Consider the following 27,478-nt stretch of genomic DNA (forward strand, 5'->3'; position numbering starts at 1 on the left):
GAATCCTATTTTCGATGTCTCCGACTCAAGAAATATTTCCAACACATCTCTGAACAGCAGACTAACCCACAGAGACCTTCCTACCAACACTACAAAAAGAAGGATTCTGGGTGGACTCCTCCTGAAGGTCAAAACAACAGACTGGACTCCTACATAGAGTGCTTCTGCCAATGTGCAAGGGCTGAAATTGTGGAAAAGCAGCATCACTTGCCCCATAACCTCAGCCGTGCAGAACACTAAGCAATTTTATAAAAGGTTGAAATGCCCTAGTTTGGAAAGAAATCCAGCTAATGGTTTAGGATTAAATCTCTTAACAAATATTGTTTAAGAATGTTTAGTTTATTAAGGTGCCAAGTGTTATTGAATTTGACCAATCTGCAGTCACTGGGGTTTGGTCAAAAATGGCTAAAAACTACTGAAAGCACTTTATAGACAAAACATGTAAACTTTTAAAATGCATACGCCTGCCAAGGGGGAGGACAGCAATGGAATTAGAGGGAGCTTGACATGGGAGTTGAGCTGTTAGGAACTGGTAGGTTGCTCTGAAACCAAATTGACAGGGCCACCGAGGGGACACGACCACACATTTCAACAGAAGCTAACAGCAGAAGTACTGCATCCATTACATGAGCACGCGCTTCAACCAGAATTAGTATGTGGAGTATATTTTGAAAGTCAACAAAGCATTTATCAATAAAGAATATTTAACTGTTTTACATGTATAATAGTTAATTTCCTATCATGAAAGATACAAATCAAAACCAAGGACATGTGTAGTATATGGGAAATACTTGCTACATAAAATCAGTTATTGTGACGCAGGTGGGCTGTGGACTTTTTATAGCATGTTGGGGGAGAGAAGGTGGAGAGACCCAAAGAAAATGGTTGAGGCCCCAGGCAATTGCCCTGCTTGCTACCCCCTAACACCAGCCAACGTTGAGAGCCGAGAGGGAAGGGCTTGCTGTTACGAGCAGAGGAACTGCCAGAGATGAAACAGAAAGGACATGAGAGACAGCCCACATCCAACTCTAGAGATGCCGCCAGAGTGACTGGGACAAGGGCACGAAGCGACCCCGGGAACCCACTTGGGGTACTGGGATCTGAACTGTGTGTCAGGGTACCTTGTTTCAAAAGGCCCTGGGTCGGAACCCAGTGGAGTAGGGCGGGCCCAGGTTCCCCTCCTCCCCACTCTCGCAGTAGGCGACACAACTGATAGCACTGCGTGGCGAAATGGCCCCTTTGCACTCTCACGAGCAGGCATTACACCCCCAGCCTGGGGCATGCAGGCAACCCTCAACAGAGAGAGACTTACTCAGGAGCAACAGCAGCAACTAACAAGAAGACATAAAAGTGTGCAAATTGAAGTAGGCTAACACCTACCTAGTGTATCCTATGCTTTTTCAGTCTTTTCAGCATATAAATTAAAACAAGGTTTGTCTTCCTTAATGTACATTCTAAGTTAGTGGCTTGTCCCACTACATTCCTCATTTTACTCCCAAATGTGTGTGCTACTCCAGTTTACACCCCATTATTCTCAAGCTTGGAAAGATCCAGTACGCTGGATTCAAAGGTGATGTGTAAAGGGTCTATATGAAAATTTTACATTGGTAAGTAGGTAAGAGCCCATGACAAAGGAAGTCTGAGTATAACATATGATATACTCTGAATGGGCCAGAATGTGGTCTAATCACATCAACTTAAGTCCTGCTGCGTGTCCTCGGGGAAGTCCCTTATCCTTTATACTTCAGTTACTCCATGTACAGGAAACCAGGGATACCTTCATAATGGAAGGATTAAGAAGTGTTTGCAAAAGGTTACATAAATGTTGAGCATTTTTAAAAAGCCAAGAAAGAGGTAACAGGTGGGAAAAGATCTCATATTTTGCTGAATGGTTCAGAGTCCGATAGTTAGCATCCATGCATTGTGTTTCACAGACAAAGAGTGCCATAAAGAAAAAGTTACCTGTGGCTATTGGTTTCTAAAAGGTATACAGAACTGTAACAGGTCTCTCTGAATATCATTTTTCTCAACTTTCCCTAACTCCCAAGTTTGGAGCTGCCTCGGCAATCATATAGTAACAACATACAAAGGGAAATCTTACTTTTAGAGCATGCAAAAACCCAGTAACAGCTATTCTGTGCCTTTTGAAACAAATAATAAATCAAAAGAAAACTACCACTAACTCCAAGCGGAAGGTGGGTGGGTCCAGAACACATTACAGTTACATAACTCCAAGTACAAGACTGATAAGAGAGCTACTCAAAGGTTTGTAAAAACTAGTCCCACGTGCACAGTTGAAGATTTTTGCCTTAGAGCAGGGGTCTCAAAGTCCTGGCCCATGGGCCATCTGCGGCCCGAGAACCTCCCCACTGCGGCCCAAGGAGGAGAGACGCATGCTGCTGCCGCCCCCCCCCCCCCCGCAGCTCCCATTGGCTGGGGGAGAGGGACAGAGATACCATCACTAGTCACCGGGCAGAGTCAGCCATGGAGGCAGAGTCACTTTTTACCATAATGGATATAAACAAGTCAAAATCCCGAACACAACTATCTGATGCCCACCTCGCTGCAATCCTGCAGGTTTCAACTGCTCAGTCTCTGAGGCAAAACATCAGCAAACTGACAGAACTGAAGCATTGCCAGGTGTCTGGCAAACACTAAAAACTCTCTGGCAGGCGAAGAATTGCATAAAGTTGTATGACAGTTTTATTATTTCTAAGAAATTCAAAATAAACAATACAATATAAACATTTTCTGAACACCAACTTCAGTGACATCACTGGCCCACTGGGAGGATGAGAAGATTATGGTCTGGCCCTAAGGCAAACTGAGGGTGAGACCCCTGCGTTAGAGGCATCTGTCGGGCTGGCTGTGGCACCCCCTGGAGTGCTGCGCTCATGTGGCGGTATATCAGGTGTTGCCAGCCTTACGCCTGCTGGTCAGCAACTCTGACAGAGGGGCAGGATGGCGGGTAATGGAATGGCCTTGAACAGCACATCTCGAAGAACAGTTACAAAAAGGTAGGTAACCGTTTTTTCTTCGAGTGCTTGTTCATGTCGATTCCATTCTAGGTGACTCACAAGCAGTATCTATGGAGGTGGGCTCAGAGTTCACCGCTTGGCAGTTTGCTGTACTGCTCTACCAAAGCCAGCATCACCCCGGGCCTGTTAGGTATGAGCATAGCTGGAAGTAAAGGTATGGACCTACGACCAGTTGGCCACCCTACAGATGTCCTGGATAGGCACTTGGGCCAGAAAGGCCACTGAAGAGGCTTGCACCGTGGTAGAGTGGGCAGTGATGATCGCCGGGGTGGCACGTTCACTTGACCATAGAAGAAGCGAATGTAGGCAGTGATCCAAGTAGTAATTCTTTGCGTGGATACAGGGTGACCTTTCATTCTGTCAGCCACAGTGATGAATAATTGTTTCTACTTATGGAACGGTTTGATCCTGTCAATGTAAAAGGCCAGAGCCTTCCTGATGTCCAGAGCATGTAGCCTGTGCTCCTTCTCTGACTTATGCGGCTTTGGAAAGAAGACTGGTAAGTAAATGTCTTGGCTCGAATTAAACTGAGAGACTATCTTGGGAAGGAAGGCCAGGTGCGGTCTTAGCTAGACTTTGTCCTTGTAGAAGACAATGTAAGGCGGCTCTGAGGTGAGCACTCGAATCTCAGATACCCGGCAGGCTGACATCACCGCAACCAGGAACGCGATCTTCCAGGAAAGGAGGACAGAGCAGGAAGCCAGAGGCTCAAAGGGGGGACCTGTGAGCCGCAACTGCACCAGATTCAAGTCCCACAGAGGGACGGGGTCCCTGATGTGTGGGCAGAGGCGCTCCAGGCCCTTAAGGAATCTGGCCGTGATATCCTGAGAGAAAACTGACCTGCCCTCGAACGGTGGGTGGAAGGCTGAGATGGCTGCTAGATGGACCTTGATTGATGAGAGCAACAATTCTTGGAGCTTGAGATTCAGAAGGCCGTCTAGAATGAGCTGGAACGGGGCTCACTTGGGATGGACGTCCCTTATCCGCCATCCAGCAGGTGAATCTCTTCCATTTAGCCAGGTGGATCACCCTGGTGGAGGGCTTTCCACTTCCCAACAGGACTTGCTAGACCTGACAAGTACGGCCGAGTCCCGCCCCAATAAATTCTATGCATTGCACTGGGGTGAAGGTTGACTGTCATTTATTATTAGGCCAAGACCACAACAGATGGAACAGAACAGAATGAGATGCCTCCGCACCTGATCTGAGAACCGGCTCCTTATCAACCAATTGTCGAAGTACGGGTAGATTTGGACTCCCCGATGTTGCAGGTAAGCGGCCACTGGCGCTATACACTTTGTGAACATTCTTGGAGCCGACAAGAGACCAAAGGGCATCACTGTGAACTGGAAATGGTGCAGACCCAACGTGAAACGGAGGAAATGCCAGTGCCCCAGGAATATGGAAATATGGAAGTACACGTCCTTTAAATCGAGGGCAGCATACCAGTCTCCCAGGTCCAGGGATGGGATGATGGCGGCCAGAGAGACCATACGAAACTTCAACTTTTTGACAGACTTGTTGAGGGGGTGCAGGTTTAGGATAGGTCTGAGGCCCCCTTTTGCCTTTGGATTTAGGAAGTAGCGGGAGTAAAATCCTCTTCTTTCCATGTCTTGTGGAACATCTTCCACTGGCCCAGGAGGTTTTCAACCTACTGAACAAGAAGCTGCTCGTGAGAAGGGTCCCTGAAGAGGGACAGGGAAGGGAGGTTGAAAGGTTGGTTGGCTATAAACTGCAGGGTATAGCCCGATGAGACTGTGTCGAGCACCCAGTGGTGATAGGGGACCAGGCCGACCGGAAAGGGAGGAGGCGATTGAGGAAGACGGAGCAGATCCAGCGCACTGACTCGAGTGTCATCTTCGAGCGCATCCTCAAAATGACTGCTTTTGGCTGCCTTTGTCCCTGGAAGGACCAGGCTGGGCAGGTGGATGAGATGACAACTGGGGGTATCGCTTAAAACCCGCCTTTGTTCTATTTGTAGGAGCCGGATGGAGGGGCACCCCAAGACCTCGACGACTGAGGAGGTGGAGGAGTAGGGGGGAATGGCTTTCTAGCCTGCTGAGTAGTATGCAGGCCTAAGGAGCGGAGGCTGGCCCGGGAGTCTTTAAGGCTATGGAGCCTTGAATCAGTTAGCTCCGAGAATAGCGTGGTTCCCTCGAAAGGGATGTCCTGGAGGATGGATTACATCTCCTGGGACAGCCCGGAGGTCTGTAGCCAGGAGCTATGCCTCATGGCTAGTGCAGAGTCCCTGAGCGCTGAGTCCATGGCATCCAAGGCCATTTGGAGGACACTTCTGGCTACCGCCGTCCCCTCTTCCACCAGAGTGGCAAACTCCTGCACCCGATTCTGTGGGAGGCTCTCTTTGAACTTGCTCCTGGAGTCCCACTGGTTGAAATTGTATCTGCCAAGTAGGGCCTGATGGTTAGAAACCCTAAATTGGAGGCTTGCTGTTGAATAAATCTTTCTGCCAAATAAGTCCAGCCTCTTGCCATCTTTCTTTTCAGGGGTGCCACTCGCCTGGCCCTGCCTAGCCCTTTCGTTGACAGCGGACATGACCAGGGACCCCGTGGGAGAATGCGTATATAGATATTCAAACCCCTGTGCGGGGACATAGTACTTTTCTGCCTTCTTGGATGTGGGTGGAAAGGAAGATGGGGTCTGCCACACCGATCTGGCAATCTTGAGGACCCCTGGGTGAACAGGAAATGCCACTGACGAGGTCATTGGGCTCCTCAGCTAGCTCCTTGACTTGGCCGCCATCCTTTTAAGTAGGGCTTGGTGCTCCCTGAAGTCATCAGGGGGACTACTGGTTCGTGAGGGCCCCGCCACTGCCTCATCCGCGGATGACGAGGACAACTGCACCGCTGGAGCGTGGGGAGCATCCCCTTGCTGCACCGGGGCCTGCTCTGCAGCCACCGGAGCCGCATGCGAAGTTGCCGCTTCAGATTCGGCCCCTTGCTCCAACACTGGTGCCGGCTGCACTGAGGGTAGGTTGTCTGATGCAGCCTGGGAAAAGTGGTGGGAGTACAGTGCCAGAATAATAGGCACCCACCACGGGTTCCAGTACTGCCTCTGCGGGGGCCATTGCCCTGGACCCCATGCCGGTGGCATAGGTGCTTTGGTGGGTTCCTGGCTAGGAGGTGATTTGCCCTCTATGGGGGAAGGGCTGAACTGTCCCTCCGACCTGGACCACTGCCCTTCTGGTGACCAGGGTGGGGCTGTGGAAGCCTGAATCTGTCAACTAACTCTCGTCTGTGACTCATACAAGGAAGGCAAGAGATGGAAATCTTTTAAAAAATCCCAATCTTTAAAAAAGGGAAGAAGGAGGATCCTGGGAACTACAGGCCAGTCAGCCTCACTTCAGTCCCTGGAAAAATCATGGAGCAGGTCCTCAAAGAATCAATCCTGAAGCACTTGCATGAGAGGAAAGTGATCAGGAACAGCCAGCATGGATTCACCAAGGGAAGGTCATGCCTGACTAATCTAATCGCCTTTTATGATGAGATTACTGGTTCTGTGGATGAAGGGAAAGCAGTGGATGTATTGTTTCTTGACTTTAGCAAAGCTTTTGACACTGTCTCCCACAGTATTCTTGTCAGCAAGTTAAGGAAGTATGGGCTGGATGAATGCACTACAAGGTGGGTAGAAAGCTGGCTAGATTGTCGGGCTCAACGGGTAGTGATCAATGGCTCCATATCTAGTTGGCAGCCGGTATCAAGTGGAGTGCCCCAAGGGTCGGTCCTGGGACCAGTTTTGTTCAATATCTTCATAAATGATCTGGAGGATGGTGTGGATTGCACTCTCAGCAAATTTGCGGATGATACTAAACTGGGAGGAGTGGTAGATACGCTGGAGGGGAGGGACAGGATACAGAAAGACCTAGACAAATTGGAGGATTGGGCCAAAAGAAATCTGATGAGGTTCAATAAGGGTAAGTGCAGGGTCCTGCACTTAGGACGGAAGAACCCAATGCACAGCTACAGACTAGGGACCGAATGGCTAGGCAGCAGTTCTGCGGAAAAGGACCTAGGGGTGACAGTGGACGAGAAGCTGGATATGAGTCAGCAGTGTGCCCTTGTTGCCAAGAAGGCCAATGGCATTTTGGGATGTATAAGTAGGCGCATAGCGAGCAGATCGAGGGACGTGATCGTTCCCCTCTATTCAACATTGGTGAGGCCTCCTCTGGAGTACTGTGTCCAGTTTTGGGCCCCACACTTCAAGAAGGATGTGGATAAATTGGAGAGAGTCCAGCGAAGGGCAACAAAAATGATTAAGGGACTGGAACACATGAGTTATGAGGAGAGGCTGAGGGAGCTGGGATTGTTTAGCCTGCAGAAGAGAAGAATGAGGGGGGATTTGATAGCTGCTTTCAACTACCTGAAAGGGGGTTCCAAAGAGGATGGCTCTAGACTGTTCTCAATGGTAGCAGATGACAGAACGAGGAGTAATGGTCTCAAGTTGCAGTGGGGGAGGTTTAGATTGGATATTAGGAAAAACTTTTTCACTAAGAGGGTGGTGAAACACTGGAATGCGTTACCTAGGGAGGTGGTAGAATCTCCTTCCTTAGAGGTTTTTAAGGTCAGGCTTGACAAAGCCCTGGCTGGGATGATTTAACTGGGAATTGGTCCTGCTTTGAGCAGGGGGTTGGACTAGATGACCTTCTGGGGTCCCTTCCAACCCTGATATTCTATGATTCTATGGTGCTGCAACCAGGAACAGTTTCATGTGGGGGGGACTGACGCCTGAGAGATCTATGAGGAAATGGTAATCAGCACCTTGGTGATCTCTGGCAGGAGAACCATCGGTACAGAGAGTTTGGGTACAGAGAGTATGGGGGATCGGCTACGAGTTCCATGTCTTCTAGGTAGTGACTGTGGTGGCAGAAACCAAGGTTGTGGTATCAGGGTCCTTGGCCATGGGGAAGGGGAATGACACCTGCAGTCCATGGATGTTCCACTGCCTTTAGGGGCAGTCCCATAACCGGCTTGGCTCTTTGAACTGGTGTCTTGGTGGGATCTGCCATGCAGCCAGGTATCTGTGGTGCCAGTCAGCTTAACTGTTCTTTGGCCGCCAGGCCCACCTCGGGTGCTGATGGCCCTGCGATGGGCCAGGACTCCCTACCGCTCGGAGTTGGAGGTGGGTCCCTGGCTGGGCTAGGGAGTCCAACCATAGCAGTACCCCCAAGAGCCTCCATAGCAGGCATGAGACCTAACTCAGGCCCTCTGCCCGAAGTTCCCTTCTGCGGTGCCTGCGGACCAATTGACAGACTGCTTCTTCGGTACCAGTGAGGGGGAACGGTGCTGGACGGATTCTGGTGCCAGCAGTGTGCTGCATGTTGATGCCCAAGTACTGGGCGTGGAGTCCGGGTGCAAGGGCTCTGATGCCGGGTGCTGAGCAGCCTCCATATGGAGGGCCCTTAATCGAACTCCCTGCTCTTTCTGAGTTCGGGGACGAGCGTTTTGCAGATCCACCATGTGTCTTTTCTGTGGGACTCCCCCAGGCACTTCAAACAACTCCGGTGCAGGTCACTGATGGGCACTGGCCGGCTGCACTCAGAACATGGCTGGAAGCCTGGGGAGCAGGGCATGCCCGACTCCAGGGCAAAGTCCCAACTGGGACTAACTAGTAAAGTACTACTACAACACTTAACAGCTAACTAATTACTCGACTGAATAACAAAGGAAAATGATCTAAACAGTGAAAAACCATTAATGCTCTTGCTAAGCAAGACCAGGCGCTCCAACCAACCGTCATGGGCAGTAAGAAGGAACTGAGGGGAGCAGGGCTGGCAGCGCCTGATATACTGCCACATGAGCGCGGCACTCCAGAGGGCACCAGAGCCGGCCCTACAGATACCGCTAAGGCAAAAATCTCCAGCAACTGTGCACATGGGCGCGCACACACTGAGAACTGAACTGACATTAGCAAGTACTCGAAGGAGGAGGAAGCTCAATGACGGCACGTCGACACGGATGGTGGGATGTAGAGTACAGACATGGCATGTCTAGATAGCATGGGTATAAGCGGTAGTGCAGGCAGAAAGGTCCGGTTTAGGCAAGAAGAGCAGAATGCCCTACACCCCTGAATGAATACCCCTAGGGCACACACCATGCCTGGGCTTGATACATGCACGCAGTGCCTCCCACATCTGCACGAATAGGTTTACCGCGTAGCATCCCACTGCCTCCCTATGGAATAACGCAAGTTAGACAAGATCACCTAGAATTCCTGATTCCAACCTACAACTTCTGGAGGAGGTAGAACACATCTTTCTGGGACAAACAGACACAAAGACAGACACACACTGCTGTCCATGCCAGGCTGCAGCCTTATTCTTTCTGCTCATCCTGGGACCCAGTAGTGCTGCTTCTTTATTCAACCATTCCAGGAAGAGGCCTCTACTTCAGTACCTCCTCCTCCATAACCAATTCTGTAGCCTGTCTGTATCAACCCCTGGTCAAGGACAACAGTAACAACCAGTTGGGAGACATACTAACCTACAACTAGGAAGTGGAGGGAGATGCACGTAAACCTCTGAAGAAAGATTGAGACTTGTCCTTTAACAGCCTTGCAGATTTAAACATAACCACTTTTAAAAGCACCAAAATGAGGACATTCAAAAATAAGCTCTCCACAGCAATTTTAATGTGCTTTCAGTTATGTAACATTTTGCACCCCTATATATTCTGTTAATTTGCCTTATGATGCAGATACAGTACATGGCCACTGACAGCTGCTGCGGAAAATTAAAATGCCCTCACTTTGGTATATTTCAGTTCTTAATCATAAAGTTTAACATTTAACAGTTTTCTGGACTGAATTTTTTCCCTATGAATCTGATTTATTACACAAGTTAGTATCCTTTCAAATACACACAGAGAACATGAAAATACGTCAGTATGCAGCGTTCCAGATATAAGTGTAGAATGGGACATTAGGAGCTCTTTAGCATGGTAAAGAATAAAAAAATCACAAGGCACACACAAAATACATGATTTTCAAGGACGTAACTGTTTCTAAAACAAAATTTTGTTTTATTTTATTGAAGACCGTACTTTTTGAGTACTAGTATGGCTAGTATGAAGTTTTTAAAACAAGTGTGAATTAGAGCAAAAAAGGTTTCAAAATATTATATTGTGCATTTTAAATAAACATAACAAATGGCCAAACTGAACTTTTCAAGTAGTTATAAAGGCTTTTGAAAACAGAAGCTTCAACTAAGAGCACCTCATCAGACATAAATATAATGTAGCTTTAATAGTACTAGGAGTCAGATTAAATCTAAAATATATGGGGCGTAAACACAAGTACTCATGAAATTGCTTTTAACTCAAAGACTATACCATCAATTTTTATGTTAGAATAACAACTTCAAAAACAATTTTTGATAACAGATTTCTGTATCAAAGCAGTCCCCAATATTATTTGTAGAAGTGGTAGTATGTGTCAGTTATCAGCAGACACTGTAGTTTGTCTGAGTGGCAAATGTAATGTTAGTTACAAGTAGCTTTATTACGAAGTCTGTATATATTAAAAAAGCCCTGTAGCTTGATAATGACAAAACATGGTATCCATTAATTTAATAATTAAATTATTTGTCAGAAAAGACTCTAAAGAAAATGCAAAATACAATAGGAAAGGTATACAACTACAAGAAAACTGGAAAATTTTGTACTACATTTTTGAACGGTAGCTTCGTAGCTTTTTTTTTTTTTGTTAATTAAAATTATCCCGTTATCTTACTCTTTTAAAGCAGTCATGAGGATACCTAGATTAAGTTATTTATCAAGGCAAAAACAATATAACTAAAAGCTAAATGCTCCTGAACAAAATTCTCAAGAACAAACATTAAACACCTTGATATAAAAATCTCTCAGGTACACGTCTCACTCTGGATGCAAACTGCTGATGTACAGTGTTAAGACGTACATAAGAACGGCAATAGTGGGTCAGACCACAGGTCCATCTAGCTACGTATCCTGTCTTCTGACAGCGGCCAATCCCAGGTGCCCCAGAGGGAATGAACAGAACAGGTAATCATCAAGAGATCCATCCCATCGCCCACTACCAGCTTCTGGCAATCAGAGGCTAGGAGCACCATCCCTGCCTATCCTGGCTAATAGCCATTGATGAACCTATCCTCCATCAATTTATTAGTTATTTTTTGAACACTGTTATGGTCTTGGCCTTCACAACATCCTCTGGCAAGAAGTTCCACAGGCTGACTGCGTTGTGTGAAGAAATACTTCCTTGTGTTTGTTTTAAACCTGCTGCCTATTAATTTCATTTGGTGGCCCTTAGTTCTTCTGTTATGACAAGGAGTAAACAACACTTCCTTATTTACTTTCTCCACATCAGTCATGATTTTATAGACCTCTATCATATCCCCCCTTAGTCATCTCTCCTCATACAGAAGCCGTTCCATACCCCTAATAATTTTTGTTGCCATTTTATGAACCTTTTCCAAGTCCAATACATCTTTCTTGAGATGGGGTGACCACATCTGTACACAGTATTCAAGATATGGGCGTACCATGGATTTATATAGAGGCAATATGATATTTTCTGTCTTATTATCTATCCTTTTCTTAATGATTCCCAACATCTGTTGCTTTTTTGACTGCCACTGCACACTGAGTGGATGTTTTCAGGGAACTATCCACAATGATTCCAAGATCTCTCTCGAGTGGTAATAGCTAATTTAGACCCCATCATTTTATATGTATAGTTGGGATGTTTTCCAATGTGCATCACTTTGCATTTATCAACATTGAATTCCATTTGCTATTTTGTTGCCCAGTCACCCAGTTCTGAGAGACCCTTTTGTAGCTCTTTGCAGTCTGCTTGGGACTTAACTATCTTGAGCAGTTTTGTATCATCTGCAAACTTTGCCACCTCGCTGTTCACCCCTTTTTCCAGATCGTTTATGAATATGTTGAATAGTTCTTGGCCCAGTACACACCTCTGGGGGACACCACTATTTACCTCTCTCCATTCTGAAAACTGACTGTTTATTCCTACCCTCTGTTTCCTATCTTTTAACCAGTTACCAATCCATGAGAGCACCTTCCCTCTTATCCCATGACTGCTTACTTTACTTATAACCTTTGGTGAGGGACCTTGTCAAAGGCTTTCTGAAACTCTAAATACACTATATCCAGTGGATCCCCCTTGTGCACATGCTAGTTAACCATCTCAAAGAATTCTAGTAGATTGGCGAGGTATGATTTCCCTTTACAAAAACCACGTTGACTATTCCCCAACAAATTATGTTCATTTATGTGTCTTACAATTTTGTTCTTTACTATAGTTTCAACCAGTTTGCCTGGTACTGAAGTCAGGCTTACCAGCCTTTAATTGCCAGGGTCACCTCTGGAGCCCCTCTAAAAAAATGGTGTCACGTTAGCTATCCTCCAGTCATTTGGTACAGAAGCAGATTTAAATGATAGGTTACAGAAGACAGTTAGTAGTCCTGCAATTTCACATTTGAGTTCCTTCAGAACTCTTGGGTGAATACCATCTGCTCCTGGTGACTTATTACTGTTTAGTTTATCAATTTGTACCAAAACCTCGTCTAATGACACCTCAATCTGGGACAATTCCTCAGATCTGTCACCTAAAAAGAATGGCTCAGATTTGGGTATCTCCTTCACATCCTCAACCGTAAAGACTGATACAATGAGTTAATTTAGTTTCTCCACAATGGCCTTATCATCCTTACGTGCTCCTTCAGCATCTCGATCATCCAGTGGCCCACTGGCTGTTTAGCAGGCTTCCAGCTTCTGATGTACTTAATTTTTTTGCTGATACTTTGAGTCTTTGGCTAACTGTACTTCAAATTCTTTTTTGGCTTTCCTAATTATATTTTTATACTTCATATGCCAGAGTTTATGCTCCTTTCTATTCGACTCATTAGGATTTAACTTCCATGTTTTAAAGGATGCCTTTTTGCATCTCACTGCTTCTTTTACTTAGTTGTTTAGCCCGGGTGGCTCTTTTTTGGTTCTCTATGTTTTTTAATTTGGGGTATACATTTAAGTTGAGCCTCTATTATGGTGTCTTTAAAAAGTTTCCATGTGGCTTGCAGGGATTTCACTTTTGGCGCTGTACCCTTTAATTTCTATTTAACTAACCTCCTCATTTTTGTGTAGTTCCCCTTTCTGAAATTAAATGCTACAGTGTTGAGCCACCACAGGGATGTTTAAATTTAATTATATTATGGTCACTATTACCAAGCTGTCCAGCTATATTCACCTCTTGGACCTGATCCCGTGCTCCACTTAGGACTAAATCAAGAATTGCCTCTCCTCTTGTGGGCTTCAGGACTAGCTGCTCCAAGAAGCAGTCGTTTAAGGTGACAAGAAATTTTATCTCTGCATTCCATCCTGAGATGACATGTACCCAGTCAATAGGGGGATAGTTGAAATCCCCCATTATTATTGAGTTTTTTATTTTAATAGGTTCTCTAATGTCCCTGAGAATTTCCCAGTCACTATCACCATCCTGGTCAGGTGGTCTGTAATATATCCCTACTGCTATATTCTAATTATTCAAGCATGGAATTATTATCCAGAGAGACTATGATACAGTTTTGTTCATTTACGATTTTTACTTCATTTGATTCTATGCCTTCTTTCACATATAGTGCCATTCCCCCACCAGCATGACCTGTTCTGTTCTTCCGATATATTTTGTATTACTGTGACCCATTGATTATCCTCATTCCATCAAGTTCCTGTGATGCCTATACCACCAATATCCTCATTTAATACGGGGCACTCTACTTCACCATCTTATTATTTAGACTTCTAGCACTGGTATTTATGCACTTTAAAAACTTGTCACTTTATAGCTATTTGCCATTACATGATGTAATTGAATGGGATTTATTTTTCTTTTGACAATTTCTCATCAGATTCTACCTGTATTTTATCATCTTCCATCCTCTCCTCCTTATTAGGACATAGGGAATCTCCATTTATAGATCCTCCCCAAGAAACCACATGCTCCTCCGTACCTGTCAGCTTTCCACCAGCTCTTAGTTTAAAAACTGCTCAACAACTTTTTAATTTTACGCACCAGCAATCTGGTTCCATTTTGGGTTAGGTGGAGCCCGTCCTTCCTGTATAGGCTCCCCCTTTCCCCAAAGTATCCCCAGTTCCTAATACATCTAAACCCCTCCTCCCTACACCATCGTCTCATCCATGCATTGAGACCCTGCAGTTCCACCTAACTGGCCCTGTGCGTGGAACTGTAAGCATTTCAGAAAATGCGACCATGGAGGTCCTGGACTTCAATCTCTTACCTAGCAGCCTAAATTTGGCCTCTAGGACCTCTGTCCTATCCTTCCCTGTGTCACTGGTACCTACATGTACCACGACCACCGGCTCCTCCCCAGCACTACACATAAGTCTATCTAGATGTCTTGAGATATCCGCAACCTTCACACCAGGCAGGCAAGTCACCATGCAGTTCTCCCGGTCCAGGCAGGCAAGGCACCATGCAGTTCTCCCAGTCACAACTGATAATATTTCATTGTAGAACTCTGCATACTTATACTTTGTTTGCTGTAGATAGCTAGCTAGAATATGGAGGTTTAATTTTTGAACCTTCTTGCTAACATTCAGGTCTGATGCCTACCACTCAGATATTCCAATGGGGGCTGAAATTCTATTTACTACAAAGAAACCCTGAGTTTTCTGTAAAGTTAGTAATGTCACTAACTCAGGGCAATGGTCCTTCTGCTCATTAAGGATTTAGTGGATATACAGATCACTTTTTACAATCATTTAGTACAAAAGGCTTCCCTGATACTTTCAGATAGTTTAAATCTCTTACCTTGAATTAGTGGTATATAACGTGCAAGTAGCTTTGCCCTTTTCTTTTCATATCCTTTTTGAGTGATGTCTCCTAAAGCAACAAAGAAAAGAGTAAGTCTTCTCAGTGTGTTTTAATACACCTATCCTTTATCAGAATGTCATCTTCTTAGGATTTTTTTTTAAATAAAGGAATTACACTTGTGTCTAGCCATTGGGCAGGATATAGGAACAATGCATGGCCTTATATACCATATGTGCTGTAATACCTGGACACAACAGCATGAAACCAAAAAAGAATAAAAAGCTGTTACAAGACTTTGAAGCTTCTATAGATTAAAGTTAGACCCATAATGAGTGCGTGTGTGTTTGATTAGTACCTGTGCTAGGGTTAATTTTGCAGAGGGTATTTGTTGTCTACCAGAGCACGACAGTTCTACAGCAGCACAAAAGATCTGTAGCGTTAAAGGAAACCAGAAGAGACAATGTGCTTTAAATCAGACCATTCTGTGATGCCAGAAATGTTTATTGCATCAAGGCTTAACAGAAGAAGCTTCAGCAAAATGGATGTGCAGTACTTTTTCCTAAGTGTTTAAGATCTTACTACCTTCTCTGTTTTTTTCTAATGTTTACTCTTTCAATACTGCATCAAATTACATCAGTTTTCAGCACTAATCTTGATTCTGCTATAAACTGGATAGTTGACACACAAATCATTGCGTTTTCAGCCATATTTCCATACATTGTCTCTCTGCGAACCATGACATTTCCTTTTGCATAATGCATCCCAGCCTACAAGAGAAATGTAGAACGATTCTATTTCTCTAGAAATATTTGTGGACTGTTAAGAGAACTTTGGGGGACTAAGATTTGCACAACTTCTGAAAAACAGAAGGAAAAAGCTTCATATAAAGCTTTCAGCAAAGTTATCATAAATTACTTCTATCAAATAGCTTAAATCTGCTCTTAGTGCCTGTCCTGAGCATGAGCCAATGTGGAACAATAATTTTTAAACCAAAATTTCTCTTCAGAACAGTCCCTGCTTCTTGACAGTGGACTATCTCCCCTTTCATATTTTTCCACTACATATTGGGGATGAGGGGGGAGAACTCTGCAGTTCCACACTAGTACTAACAAAGCAAACCTCATGGTACTATACTAGAGAAATATGCAGCTACAACAAAAAGTATGAACTGAAGCTGGGACAGAATGTCAAAAGCATTTTCTCATAACTTTTGCCATGAAATACATTTCAGACACATTATTATTTGTTTCTACTAGTAACCACAGTATGAGAGATACTATGTAAGCACAAAGAAAGCCCAGGTCCTACCAAAAAGCTTACACTCTTCCAAAAAAAGAAAAAGGTACATGAACTTGGATATGGCCCTATCAAATTCATGGGCATGAAAAATGTATCATGGAGCATGAAATTGGGTCTGCCTTGTGAAATCTGGCTATCATTGGGGGATGGGGAAGAGGGTTTTGCGGTATTACCATCCTTACTTCTGTGCTGCCTTCAGAGCTGGGCTCCTGCTCTCCAGTCACCCAGCTCTGAAGGCAGTGTCACCACCAGCAGCACCCCAGAAGCAGGGGTGGCAAGACTGTGATCACCCTATAACCACATCGAGCCCCTTTTGGGTTGGGACCCCCCCCAGTTACATCATCATCAAATTTCACATTTAAATATCTGAAAACATGAAATTTAAGATTTTTAAAATCCTATGTCCATGAAATTTACCAAAATGGACCATGAATTTGGTAGAGTCCTAGACATGGATTAGGTTACACCAAACAGAACCAACTGCTTTCTAAAAGTTGAGGTATTTTCTGTCTCCATCCCGTTGTCAGAGGGAACCAAAAAATTAAAGCCTGGAAAACAGAGAGAGAATTTAAAAAGTTTCAGCAATAACCAACTTTGCTGATAACTGATGTGTAGCATTCATCCAGAAAAGTGGCACCTACAATGCCCATTGGATGGGCACTAAGTATGCAGTCACTCTACTGATGTATACAACACGGCTCTGAATGTGTATGAATATAAACACATGCCTGTCAGATATTAAAAAGAATAAAACCTGGTCCTTAAAACTTGTCCATTTCTCTCAGAATACTGGAGGATAACCTTTTCAGTGTTCTCAACTGTACCAACATAACATATGTTTTAAACACAGGCATTCCTCAACTCCCCAGGTCCTACCTGCATCAATATTCACTGATGATATACAAGTGAAATTACTCCAACACCATCACCAGTTACAAGGAAAACAGACCTATAAAGATGCGTACATGACACACTAGCACACAAACCGGTTACAGTAGCCGGCAGGTACTGTTCTAAATAAATCCTAAAAATATGAAAATTACTGAGAACTGTTGAAACTAAATATTGAACATACATGGACATCATAACTTCAAATTTTTAGTAAAGAACTATAAATATTGTTTAAAGTACACTTTCTACACAGGAGAAACAATATTTTGGATTGTATTTTCCCTGAAATATAAACTGAGAAGTATGGTAGGAAAATCAAAATGATAAATATTCACAAAACAAGAATTTCAAAAATACATCTGGTGAACCATGTACCAGGGAAACCTGAGCAAAACGACAAAGGCACATTTATTACAGAAATCATTTATACAAAAGGAAAGGGAGCTTACCAAACCAACAGGATACAATGCTTTCAGTTTTTTACAAGGCTACCATCAGGGAAAACATATTTTGTCTTAAAAATAAAAACTATTGAACAGGACAGAAGCAATCTCCTCCTCCCAGCAAACACCATAAAAATCACTGAGTGCTACACGTAATTCAAGATAAATCTATCATACCTTAAATTGGGGGAGATCAACATTTTCATAGCTCTGTACCACAGACCAAATAATCCTTATGTCAACTTTCTTTGCAAGACAATTACCTTATCAAGTATCAGCCAACAGACAAGGTCTTCACAGCAGAAGCCGACCCGAGCATATTGTTAAGGGGAAAAGCCTTATTTAGAGTCAGAATATTGTATAAACTCTCTTTTGACATAAAATACAAACTCAATAATCCTACTGAATAAAAAGAAATTATGAATTAGAGCGCTTTCTTCAACCAGGTTAGGAAAAGTCTAAAGTCAAAAGCTTCTCTATAGATCTTCAGGGCCCCAAGTGAAAGTCAGACACTGCACAGCAGAGATTTCTTTGTTCCTTTCTCAAAAGCTCAGGGGTGGATTCCCTACTCTACAATTGCACCCCACCCCCACCACATACAGAGTGCCACAGTGGGATTAACCCAGTTCACGTTGGTTCCTTTGTAATTCCCATCCCCTTCCTAAAGAAAAGGGCCCTGAGTTCAGTCCCAGAGGCACATCTGGTGTTGCAGGGTCACAGCTGCTGTCATTTAGCCTCACTTTCTCCCCAGTTATTAGACAAGACAAAAGCCGCCTGATGTTCCTCAGTCCCAGGGAACCAGCTGGGAACATCTCTGTGTAAAGTTAGAAATTGGCTTGGATGGTTTGAGCTGTCAGTCTGCCACTCAGAATATATACATATTTTAAAATGTGCCAAAATGGTTAGAGTGAGATGAATTAATCTAGTCTGAAAAAGAAAAGGACTGGAGTTTTCTTGATCTAAACTTATCAGAAAAATTTAACACACAAGTACACAAAGGTAAATTCTAAAATGCTGTATTACCCTCTAACCTACCTGTGGAACGCGTTATGATTTATCACAAGGTAATTTAGTCACTGTCAGTTTAACTGATTTTAAATGGTTTATGTCTCTGAAAAATGTAGCAATGGGAGCTGCACAAGAAACAGATGGGCCCTTAGCTCTGAGTAACTCTGAAGAGTGGTGAGCAGACACCCTCAACGCATGTGAAAGTTTGTGAAACCTTATTGAAATCGCTTTCAAATACCATCCCACTGCCTGAAGTCACAACTATTTGCTAACTAAAAATAAATTTTGATTTGAATATTGACTCTTAAAACTTGAAAAATTAACTTTGTATCCATTTTAAAATGCCAATAAAAATAAAATAACTACATGAAGGAGACAAGAAACCTCAACTTCAATCCTCCATCCCTACTTGTGTCACACTTAAGAAGATAACAAGGGATTTGTGTAGCACAGGGTACATGTTGATGTCACCTGGAAAAGGATCATTAAGCACACCAACTGGTTTGACTTCCAACAGGCATTTTTGGGCACATAATATTATTTCTAGAATTCTGTTAATTAAGTATACTGAGAGCATCAATTACCTTTCAAAATTGTACAAGAACAGGGGTAAAAGTAAGTTAGAGGACTTACCGGTATGCCGGAGTCCTGAGCAGGGGGCGTGGCCTTAACCAGGAGAGGCGGGGCCTTAAATCCCCAGGCCCTTTTAATCTTGATTTCAAGGGCCAGGGCTCCAGCTACAGTAGTGGCAGCTGGGAGCCCAGGGCCCTTTAAATCACCCCGAGCTACCAGCTGCAGAGGCAGCTGGGAACCCCGGGGCTCAGGGGTGATTTAAAGGGCCCAGGGCTCCAGCTGCCGCTACCGCAGCGGAGCCCCGGGCCCTTTAAATCACTGAGGAGCCCTGGGGGCTCCCGGCTGCCACCACTACCCCAGGGCTCTGGCAGAGCTTTAAAGGGCCTGGGGCTCCGCTGTGGTAGCGGCTGCCCGAGCCCCGAGCCCTTTAAATCCCCGCCTGAGCCCTGCTGCCTGAGCCCTGGGGTAGCGGCGGCTGGGCTCAGTCAGCGATTTAAAGGGCCCTGGGCTCCAGCCGCCACTATCTCCCCGGTCCTTTAAATCCACTCTGGAGCCCCACCACCGCTACCCCAAGGCTTCGGGAGCAGGGCTCCGGCGGGGATTTAAAGGCCAGGGGCAGTAGTGGCGGCTGGAGCTCCGGGGCCCTTTAAATCCCTGCCACAGCCCCCCCACCCTACCCCAAGGCTCGGGCAACAGGGCTCAGGCGGGGATTTAAAGGGCCAGAGCGGTAGCGCTGGCTGGAGCTCTGGGACCCTTTAAATCCCCACCGCCACTATCCTAGGGCTTCATCAGCAGGGCTCAGACGGGGATTTAAAGGGCCCCAGGGCAGTAGGGGGGCTGGAGCTCCAGGGCCCTTTAAATCCCCGCTGCAGCCCCGCCGCCACCACCCCATGGCTTTAAATTGACATCTGGGAAAGCCGGTCCCAGTACGGTGCACCGGCTCGTACCGGTACACCGTACTGGGGCGTACCAGTTTACTTTCACCTCTGTATGAGAACAAATTTAGCATAGCACTATCAAGAAAATATTATGGGGAAATAGTGACAAATTCTGAGAGTGGTCTGCATATTAAGAAAGCACACACATATCCACATTTTCATGCACAAATTCATCAAGTGCATGTGAAAGGCTCAGCCCAAACAAGCAGCTACTGGATAGTAACAGGACTGGTCTACACAGTGTGGCAAAGCACACTAAAAGGGTGTGATTTCTAAAGCACACTAATAAGTTCCGAACTAACTCGTCCACATAGAACCTGCTGGTGTGCACTAGAAGTACATGAAAGCACACTAGAGAACTGTTAGTGCTCACTAGCAGGGTCTCCATAGACCAACTAGTGCACTACGCATTACTCTGCTTTAGAAACTACATCCTGTAGCACATGCTGTTCTGCTGTGTACACAAGCCCTTACATCTCTTAAAAAACAGGTACTAGACGCGAGACTAAATTTGACTACAGTATGACAATTTAGAAGTACAACTGACAGTCCTACAGATAAGCAATTTCATATCACTTAATACCCAGAAAATTAAAATGGAAAAAAAGTACTGTGTTCAATTACACAACAGTATTAGTTATCTAGTAATTGCAGTGCCTCTTCATAGCAATGATCGTGTCCTTTACAAAGCAAGGATTGGATTTTCAAATACACTTGAAGTTGGCCTAACTCTGCTCTGACTTGAATCAATGAGAGTTTCACCATTAGCTTGAGAGAAAATCTAAACCAACACAGAGCACTTTGGAAAATCCCATCCTGAACAGAGATTTAAATACCACAGATCCGCAAAGCACTCTATTAATGTGGGTATCACCACCATTTTACAGATCAGGAAGCTGAGGAACATACAGGCCCACTGTGACCTACAGTGTGAGACACGGCAAGGAACAGAAAACAGGGCTCCTGACCCTCAGTCCCATTCTCTATCTATTGTAGTACAGTGCTGTGTACATGCACTACTCCTCACCCAAAAACTGGGTATTTCTATTAAGAGTCCAGAGATTTTCTGCACTTCAATAAATTCTTAGATTCTGAAATATCTTAATCGTTTGCCTCTACAGCAAGAGTCTGCACCCCGCAAGTGCAAGCCAGGTTAAGTATCTAGATCACAAAAGCAACATGGCAAGCATCCAGGCTCAGTTAGGCCAATTAATGAATTATTGTTCTAGTGATTCAGTAAATCCCTAGCTTATTCCACAGAGAAAAGGAAAAGCTCGTCCTACAGATCCTGGTCAATCCTATTAGCACTCTCTATGGAGAGTGTGCAAGCTGATTGACTGACACCCACTCTAAATAAATACGCAGGTGCACCAGTCTAATTCTAGCTACTGCTGCTACAATTTAATTATTTGAAAAATTGGTCATATTTGAGATGCAAGTTTTCTGTCTGTGACTTAAACCCAAACAAACTCATCTAGTGCTACATTAGAGTGAGAGAGAGTAACTAAGAACGGTTTTCATCAGGCTATTACAAGACTCTGGCTTTTTCATTTACTGCAGATATGAGCTACAGAATAAAACCAAGTCCTTGCAATATATTTGAACTATTTAAAACAAATTTAAAAAGATGGATAAATCAAGATGCATTTTTAAGCCATTTCAGCTATTGCGAGTTTACAATAAACATTAGGCATTTTTAAAAAATATGTTTCATACAAAACCTTCATAGAGTCTTCACAGAGAGGCTTTAATTTGGTAATAAACACAGTATAATTAAAGCAGATAATGCTTTGATATGATGCCATTGTGGTCAATCATGAATGTTAGCTTTTTCTCTGCTAGTTTATAAAGGAAAAGACGTGCATGTAGGGAAAAAATCACCTGGTCGGGGATGCACTGTACTTCCCACAAAAAGAAACAGGAGAAGTTGAATGAGCACATTAGCAAGGGTTGAGCAGATCAATAATGGCATGCTTTAAGACTGTGTCTGACCTAAATGTATATTTTGTGTCTTATGTAGTACTGATAAAAATACCTAGATGCAGTACCACAATGAAGACCCCCTGAAAAGCTTATTTTATATACCTTGAAATACCATACTCATAGTTGTGTCTTACTCAAGGACTAAGTACTACCAAAATATGCAATATTTAAACCTTATGACTCTAACTTGATTACTGTGTCAGAAAGGCAATATGAAGAGTGAAATAATTATCCATTAACCCAGTATTGTGTCAAACTAGTATTCAAATGTATGTCTAATTATTTACTACTTTTGCTGTAGTGCCTAGGAGCCGCAGTCATGAACCAGGACCCCATTATGCTAGACACTGTACAAACTCTTAACAAAATGGAAGTCGATGCCCAAAAGAGCCTGCAGTCTAAGTACAACACAAAAGACAACATGTGGCTATACCCAGATGGGAGAAAACTAAGAAGCTTACACTATGGCACTCAGCTATAGTAACGTTAATGAACTTAGGCTCCCACTGTCCTGGGAGGAAAGGTACTATTCCTATTTTCCATGTGGGGAAACAGAAGAAGAGAAAGTAAGTGACTTGCTCATTGCCACACAGTATAGCAGAACTCCGAATAAAATTCAGATCTGAGTTTATGTTCAAAGCCTTAATCATGAGACCATCCTTGCTCTGACTGGATCAATGTGTATTTAAAAACTGATAAGAGGTGCATGAAAAAAATCTTTTTATTTAGGGCAATTTAAGGAGCTGATCCATAAGACCACTTACCCCCCTCTTTAAATTTGCTCTCAAGACTCAAGGTATTAGCCAGCCAATAACAGAGAAAGGGATATTTGGGGATAAAAATTAAAAATGATCATTAAATTACAATCACATTGTAATTCCTCTTCTGTACCTTTTTGAATGCTGCTTGTTTTAGATTATAATCTCTTTGGAGCAGGGATCAAATCTTTCTTGTGGATTGCATCAAGCACTTGTGGCTGCTATTTGAATACAAATCAAAACGATTACTGGGCTATAAAAATAACAGTAACATTTGAAGGAATTAAAGGCTAAATTCACAGTGGCCTCCAGCTGTGTGGGATCCAGATGAGGAAGCCCCAAAAGTTAATTGCCAGTTATTCAAATGGATTAAAATGAAGAAAAAATATTGAACTTTTGAAAACTAGGTTTTTTTGCTATTTTTATTCCCCTCCCCCTCCAAACTAGAGGCATCTTAAAGAGGTCAATCTATTGTCTCTCAAATTAAGTACAGTCAACTGGTTTAATAAGATATAACTTCAAGAATTTTACAGATTCTACTGTTTGATACACAGGTTTCAGGAGACTTCAAATTGTGGGGAGACGTTATTTATATTGTGGTAGCACCTACAGGCTCCAATCAAAGAACAGGTCCCCACTGGTGCTCTAGCTCGTGCCACACACAGCTCCTAGTCCAGGATTATCGGAAGATCCCCAGCCAAATGTTATTTGCAATAGCAGGCAAGCTATACGTACACACTAAGCTGGCACAATACTGCATTTTCACAGATCTATCATTACATATAATGTTCTGCAAATTGCTAGTCTGCTTCCTTGTTACAAATAACAAATCTTTGTTCTAGGCTTGACTAGTTACATGACATTGCTTTGCCAAGGCCTCACATAACACATCATGAGAACTGTTAGCACAAGCGTTTGGGGTTCTTTTGAACCAGACGGAGTTCAAGTTGATCTTGAATACAAATTCCCTTAATTGTAGATGTATAAAACATTGCCTAAAGCAGTGGCACACAAACTTTTCCAGTCCCACCCCCCTTATCATTAACAGAATCTGTCCTAGGGTTGCCAACTGTCTAATTACACAAACCCAAACACCCTTGCCCTGCCCCTGCCCCTGCCCCCACCCCTTCTCCAAGGCCCCAATCACTCCATTCCCCCTCCCTCTACCACTCATCCCCCCTCCCCCCCGTCCCATCCCCCCAGCTCTCACTTTCACCAGGCTGGGGCCGAGGGATTCAGAGTTTGGGAGGAGGCTCCGGGATGAACCTGGGACTGGGGTTTGGGGTGCAGACTCTGGGAGGGACTCTGGGTGCAGGAGGGGGCTGTAGGCTGGGATGTGAGAGGTGGTGCGGGGTGCAAGCTCCGGGAGGGAGTTTGGGTGCAGGAGGCGGCTCTGGGAGGGAGTCTGGGGTACGGGCTGTGGGAGGGAGTTTGGGTGCAGGAGTGGGCGCAGGGCTGGGGCAGGGGATTGGGGTGCAGGAGGGGGTGAGGGCTTTGGGCTCTAGCTGGGCAGCACCTACCTCGGGTGGCTTTTGGTCAGCAATGCAGAGGGACTAAGTCAGGCTCCCAGCCTGCCCTGGCTCTGCACTGCTCCCAGAAACATCTGGTGCAACCCTGTGGCCCTTGGTGAGTGGGGTGTCTCTGTGCACTACCTCTGTCTGCAGGCACCACCCTCTGCCTGCAGTTCCTGGCCAATGGGAGCTGCGGAGTCTGCGCTCGGGGCAGGGACAGCTCAGAGACCCCCTGACCTTCCCCAAGGGCCGCAGGGATGTGCCAGGTGCTTCCGGGAGCAGCACAGGGCCAGGGCAGGCAGGTAGCCTTACTTAGCCCCACTGCGCGGCCAGATTTTTAGAGGCCTAAACTCTCCTGGTTTGGCTTCCAGAGCCTCTGGGAAATAAGGCCCGATTCTGGGAGACTCTCGGCAAAACTGGGAGGGTTGGCACCCCATGCCTCCCCGCCATTACTGCACAACCAAGGCTTCCTCAGCAGTTGAGCTTGAGCGGAAGGCAGAGCTGGGGATGGGGGCAGAGTGGAGCTGGGGATGGAGCTAGGCCTGGAGGTGGAATGGGACTGTGGGCAGAGCTGGGCCTGGGGGCTAAAAGGGTCTGGAAGCATGATACTCCCTCCCTCCCTCCCAGGGGGGCTGGGCCGGGCTCCACTGCAAGCCCCCCAAACGTTCCTCTGTGCCCCCTGTGGGGGCATTCCTCAGAGTTTGGGGACCTCTGGCCTATAGTGAATTTATTTAATCTTCTTTAACAATAAAACCTTACTCTAGAAGTAGTCATGAGTATATGGTACATCTTGGGCTAACCAGTCTTGGTATTAACTGACAATCTCCTGCTTGGATCTATGGTAAATTACTTTTGTTTTGTTTTCATTTGTGTGTCATTTCTCTAGGAATAGGAGCTTTCTACACACTATTTTATAATCCATCCAAAATATTTGGTAGGTTTTCTCTACATCTCAGATTAACAGGGACTACTGTGAGCTGCACTATAAATTTCATTTTTATGATATCTATAGTACATTTACCATATTTGACCAAATTAAATTACAATTGACAAAATACATAAGTTGATTTTTATGCATTACCCATGTTATGTCTTTGTTCATTGCTCATCTACACGAGAGACTACCTGATTTTGCTCCTATCTACATCTTTGGTTTCATTTACACCTACTCCTCGTCCATCCTCCAGAATTCTCTCAAACCTTTCTCCTTTATTTCCTTGCCATTCCATTCACCATATGCTTCTTACCCCTCGAACAAGCGCTAGGCTTCCTCCCGCTAACTCCAACTCTCTCAAAACTCACTTCTTCCTAATTAATCCTTGCCAGCATTTCCTCTAAGAAGCTCATAGATCAGTGACTGTCATGAAGGGAAGCTGCCTCTTGTGTGCAGCTGACTAGGGAGAGAAGACATGGTCCAGGGATCTTGCTTCCTATGGCTACACCTGCTGCTGCCAGTTTGTACAGAGGGTTTCCTCATTCTCTCTCCCTTCTATTTCTCTCTCTCACTCACAGGGAAAGACAGTGGTGCCAAGGAGGAAATAATGAATCAGTGGCTTGCAATTAATGAGCGAGAATGATCAGGTGAATGAGGGGACATACAGCAAGAGAAGAAGGGGAGAGGAGCTGGAGGCAAGTTTTAAGAATGAGCTTGGGGCAGTGATTCATTGCACACAAAGAAAACTCAGGCTGTAAGCATGTCTCTTGTTATGTACATAAACTACTCCTGGGGGAATTCTAGACCACCACACACGCGCAGAATTTATGTCCCCCACAGATTTCTTTGCTTCCCCACAGAAAAATGACTTTTTCTGACAGGGAAGCTGCCAGAGCAGTCACACCACTCCCTAGCAGTGCAGGTACATCGTTTCAGGCACCTGGAACAGCCAGCAGAGAGGTAAATCTCTGCAGGGCTGGGGAAACCCCAGCCAGTGGCTCCTACCCTGAGCTGGGATTAGCCACTAGTCCTGGCTGGGCTGGAGGCAGGAGAGGACAGGACTTCCTCTTCCCCTGCAGGGAGTGTCTGGGGCTGTCTCAGACCCATCATCAGAAACCTTCCCCAGCTGCAGGAAGCTCAGCATCCTCCCTTGCTTCCTGCCCTCATCGCTCCTTAGCTGTGGGGAGAGGGGTAACTATAGAGGGAGCTGCACCCCCATCCACCCAGCCCCCATGCATCCAGACCTCCCATACCCGGATACCCCTGCCAAGCCTCACCTGGTAAATCCAGAACCCCCCTAGCCCTCCATACCCCAACCCCACCCCACCGAACCTCAACCCCTGCCTCTGGACCCCCATCCCTGCATCCAGACCACCACTCACTGAGCTCCCTATAGTCAAACCCCCAATCTGATGCCCCACCCTCTGCACCACGCTGAGCCCCCATGCCACAGACCTCCAACTAGCTGCTCCCAGACTCATACCACCATGCCCCACTTCCCCAGCATCCAGACTCCCCAGCTGACACCCCCAAATCTAGACCCCTCAGTTCAGCCCCAACCACCTTCATCTGGAAGCCCCAGCAGAGCCCCATTGTCCCTGCACCTGGAACCCCATCAATGAGCCTCTGTGCATCCAGATCCCCCCTACACCTAGAGCCCCTACTGAGCTGCCTGCACCTAGATTGTCCCACATAAAATCCTCACGACATACCTGGATCCCTCCACACATGGTTCCTGCCTGGATGAGCCTTTCTGCCTCACACCTGGTGTGCCTGGCGCAGAGGGGCAGCGGCTCCAGCATGTTTCTGGGGCAGGTCCAGGCCTTGTGCTGTGTCAGAGCTGGGTGCAGTCTTATCGCTGAGTCTGTGTCCTGGAGGTGAGGGGGCTGAAGGGTGATCTCCCAACTTCATGCAGCCAGTGGCCTTTGCTCCCAAGTGCCATGCTGAAGCCTCTGCATTTATATATTGACAAATACAACCTGCAGAATTTTAAAATATTGTGCACAGAATTTTTAAATTTTTTGGCACAGAAAGCCCTTAGGAGTAGTAAGCACCACAGACTCACAGCATGATAGAAATTATTGTGAAAGGGCTGGGAAAGAATGAAGAAAACAGAACGAGGAAGACATGAAGCCTGTCACACAGCTGGACCCACAGGGCTTGGAGTCCTATTATATCAACTGATGCAGCCTGAGAAACCCACCAACAGAGCTGGTTCACAGGTAGCCACATAAATCTCCAGGAACCCAGGTGACTTCCTC

The 27,478-nt window shown here is 45.2% G+C and overlaps 1 protein-coding gene across 16 annotated transcripts in view; it reads right to left on the bottom strand.

Annotated features, from left to right (window-relative positions):
• Positions 1–27,478, bottom strand: part of DIP2A (disco interacting protein 2 homolog A) — a 248,545-nt gene that overhangs the window by 140,725 nt on the left and 80,342 nt on the right. For all 16 annotated transcript variants that reach the window (XR_012154401.1, XR_012154402.1, XM_073306935.1 and 13 more), the window contains exon 2: positions 14,877–14,948. Coding sequence is in view for 14 of the 16 variants with exons in the window: in XM_073306935.1 (XP_073163036.1) it covers positions 14,877–14,948 (72 nt within the window). In the remaining 2 variants the exon portion in view is untranslated. The remainder of the gene's footprint in view (positions 1–14,876; positions 14,949–27,478) is intronic.

Source organism: Lepidochelys kempii, chromosome 11 (genome assembly GCF_965140265.1).
Source record: "Lepidochelys kempii isolate rLepKem1 chromosome 11, rLepKem1.hap2, whole genome shotgun sequence".
Lineage (NCBI taxonomy): Eukaryota > Metazoa > Chordata > Testudines > Cheloniidae > Lepidochelys > Lepidochelys kempii.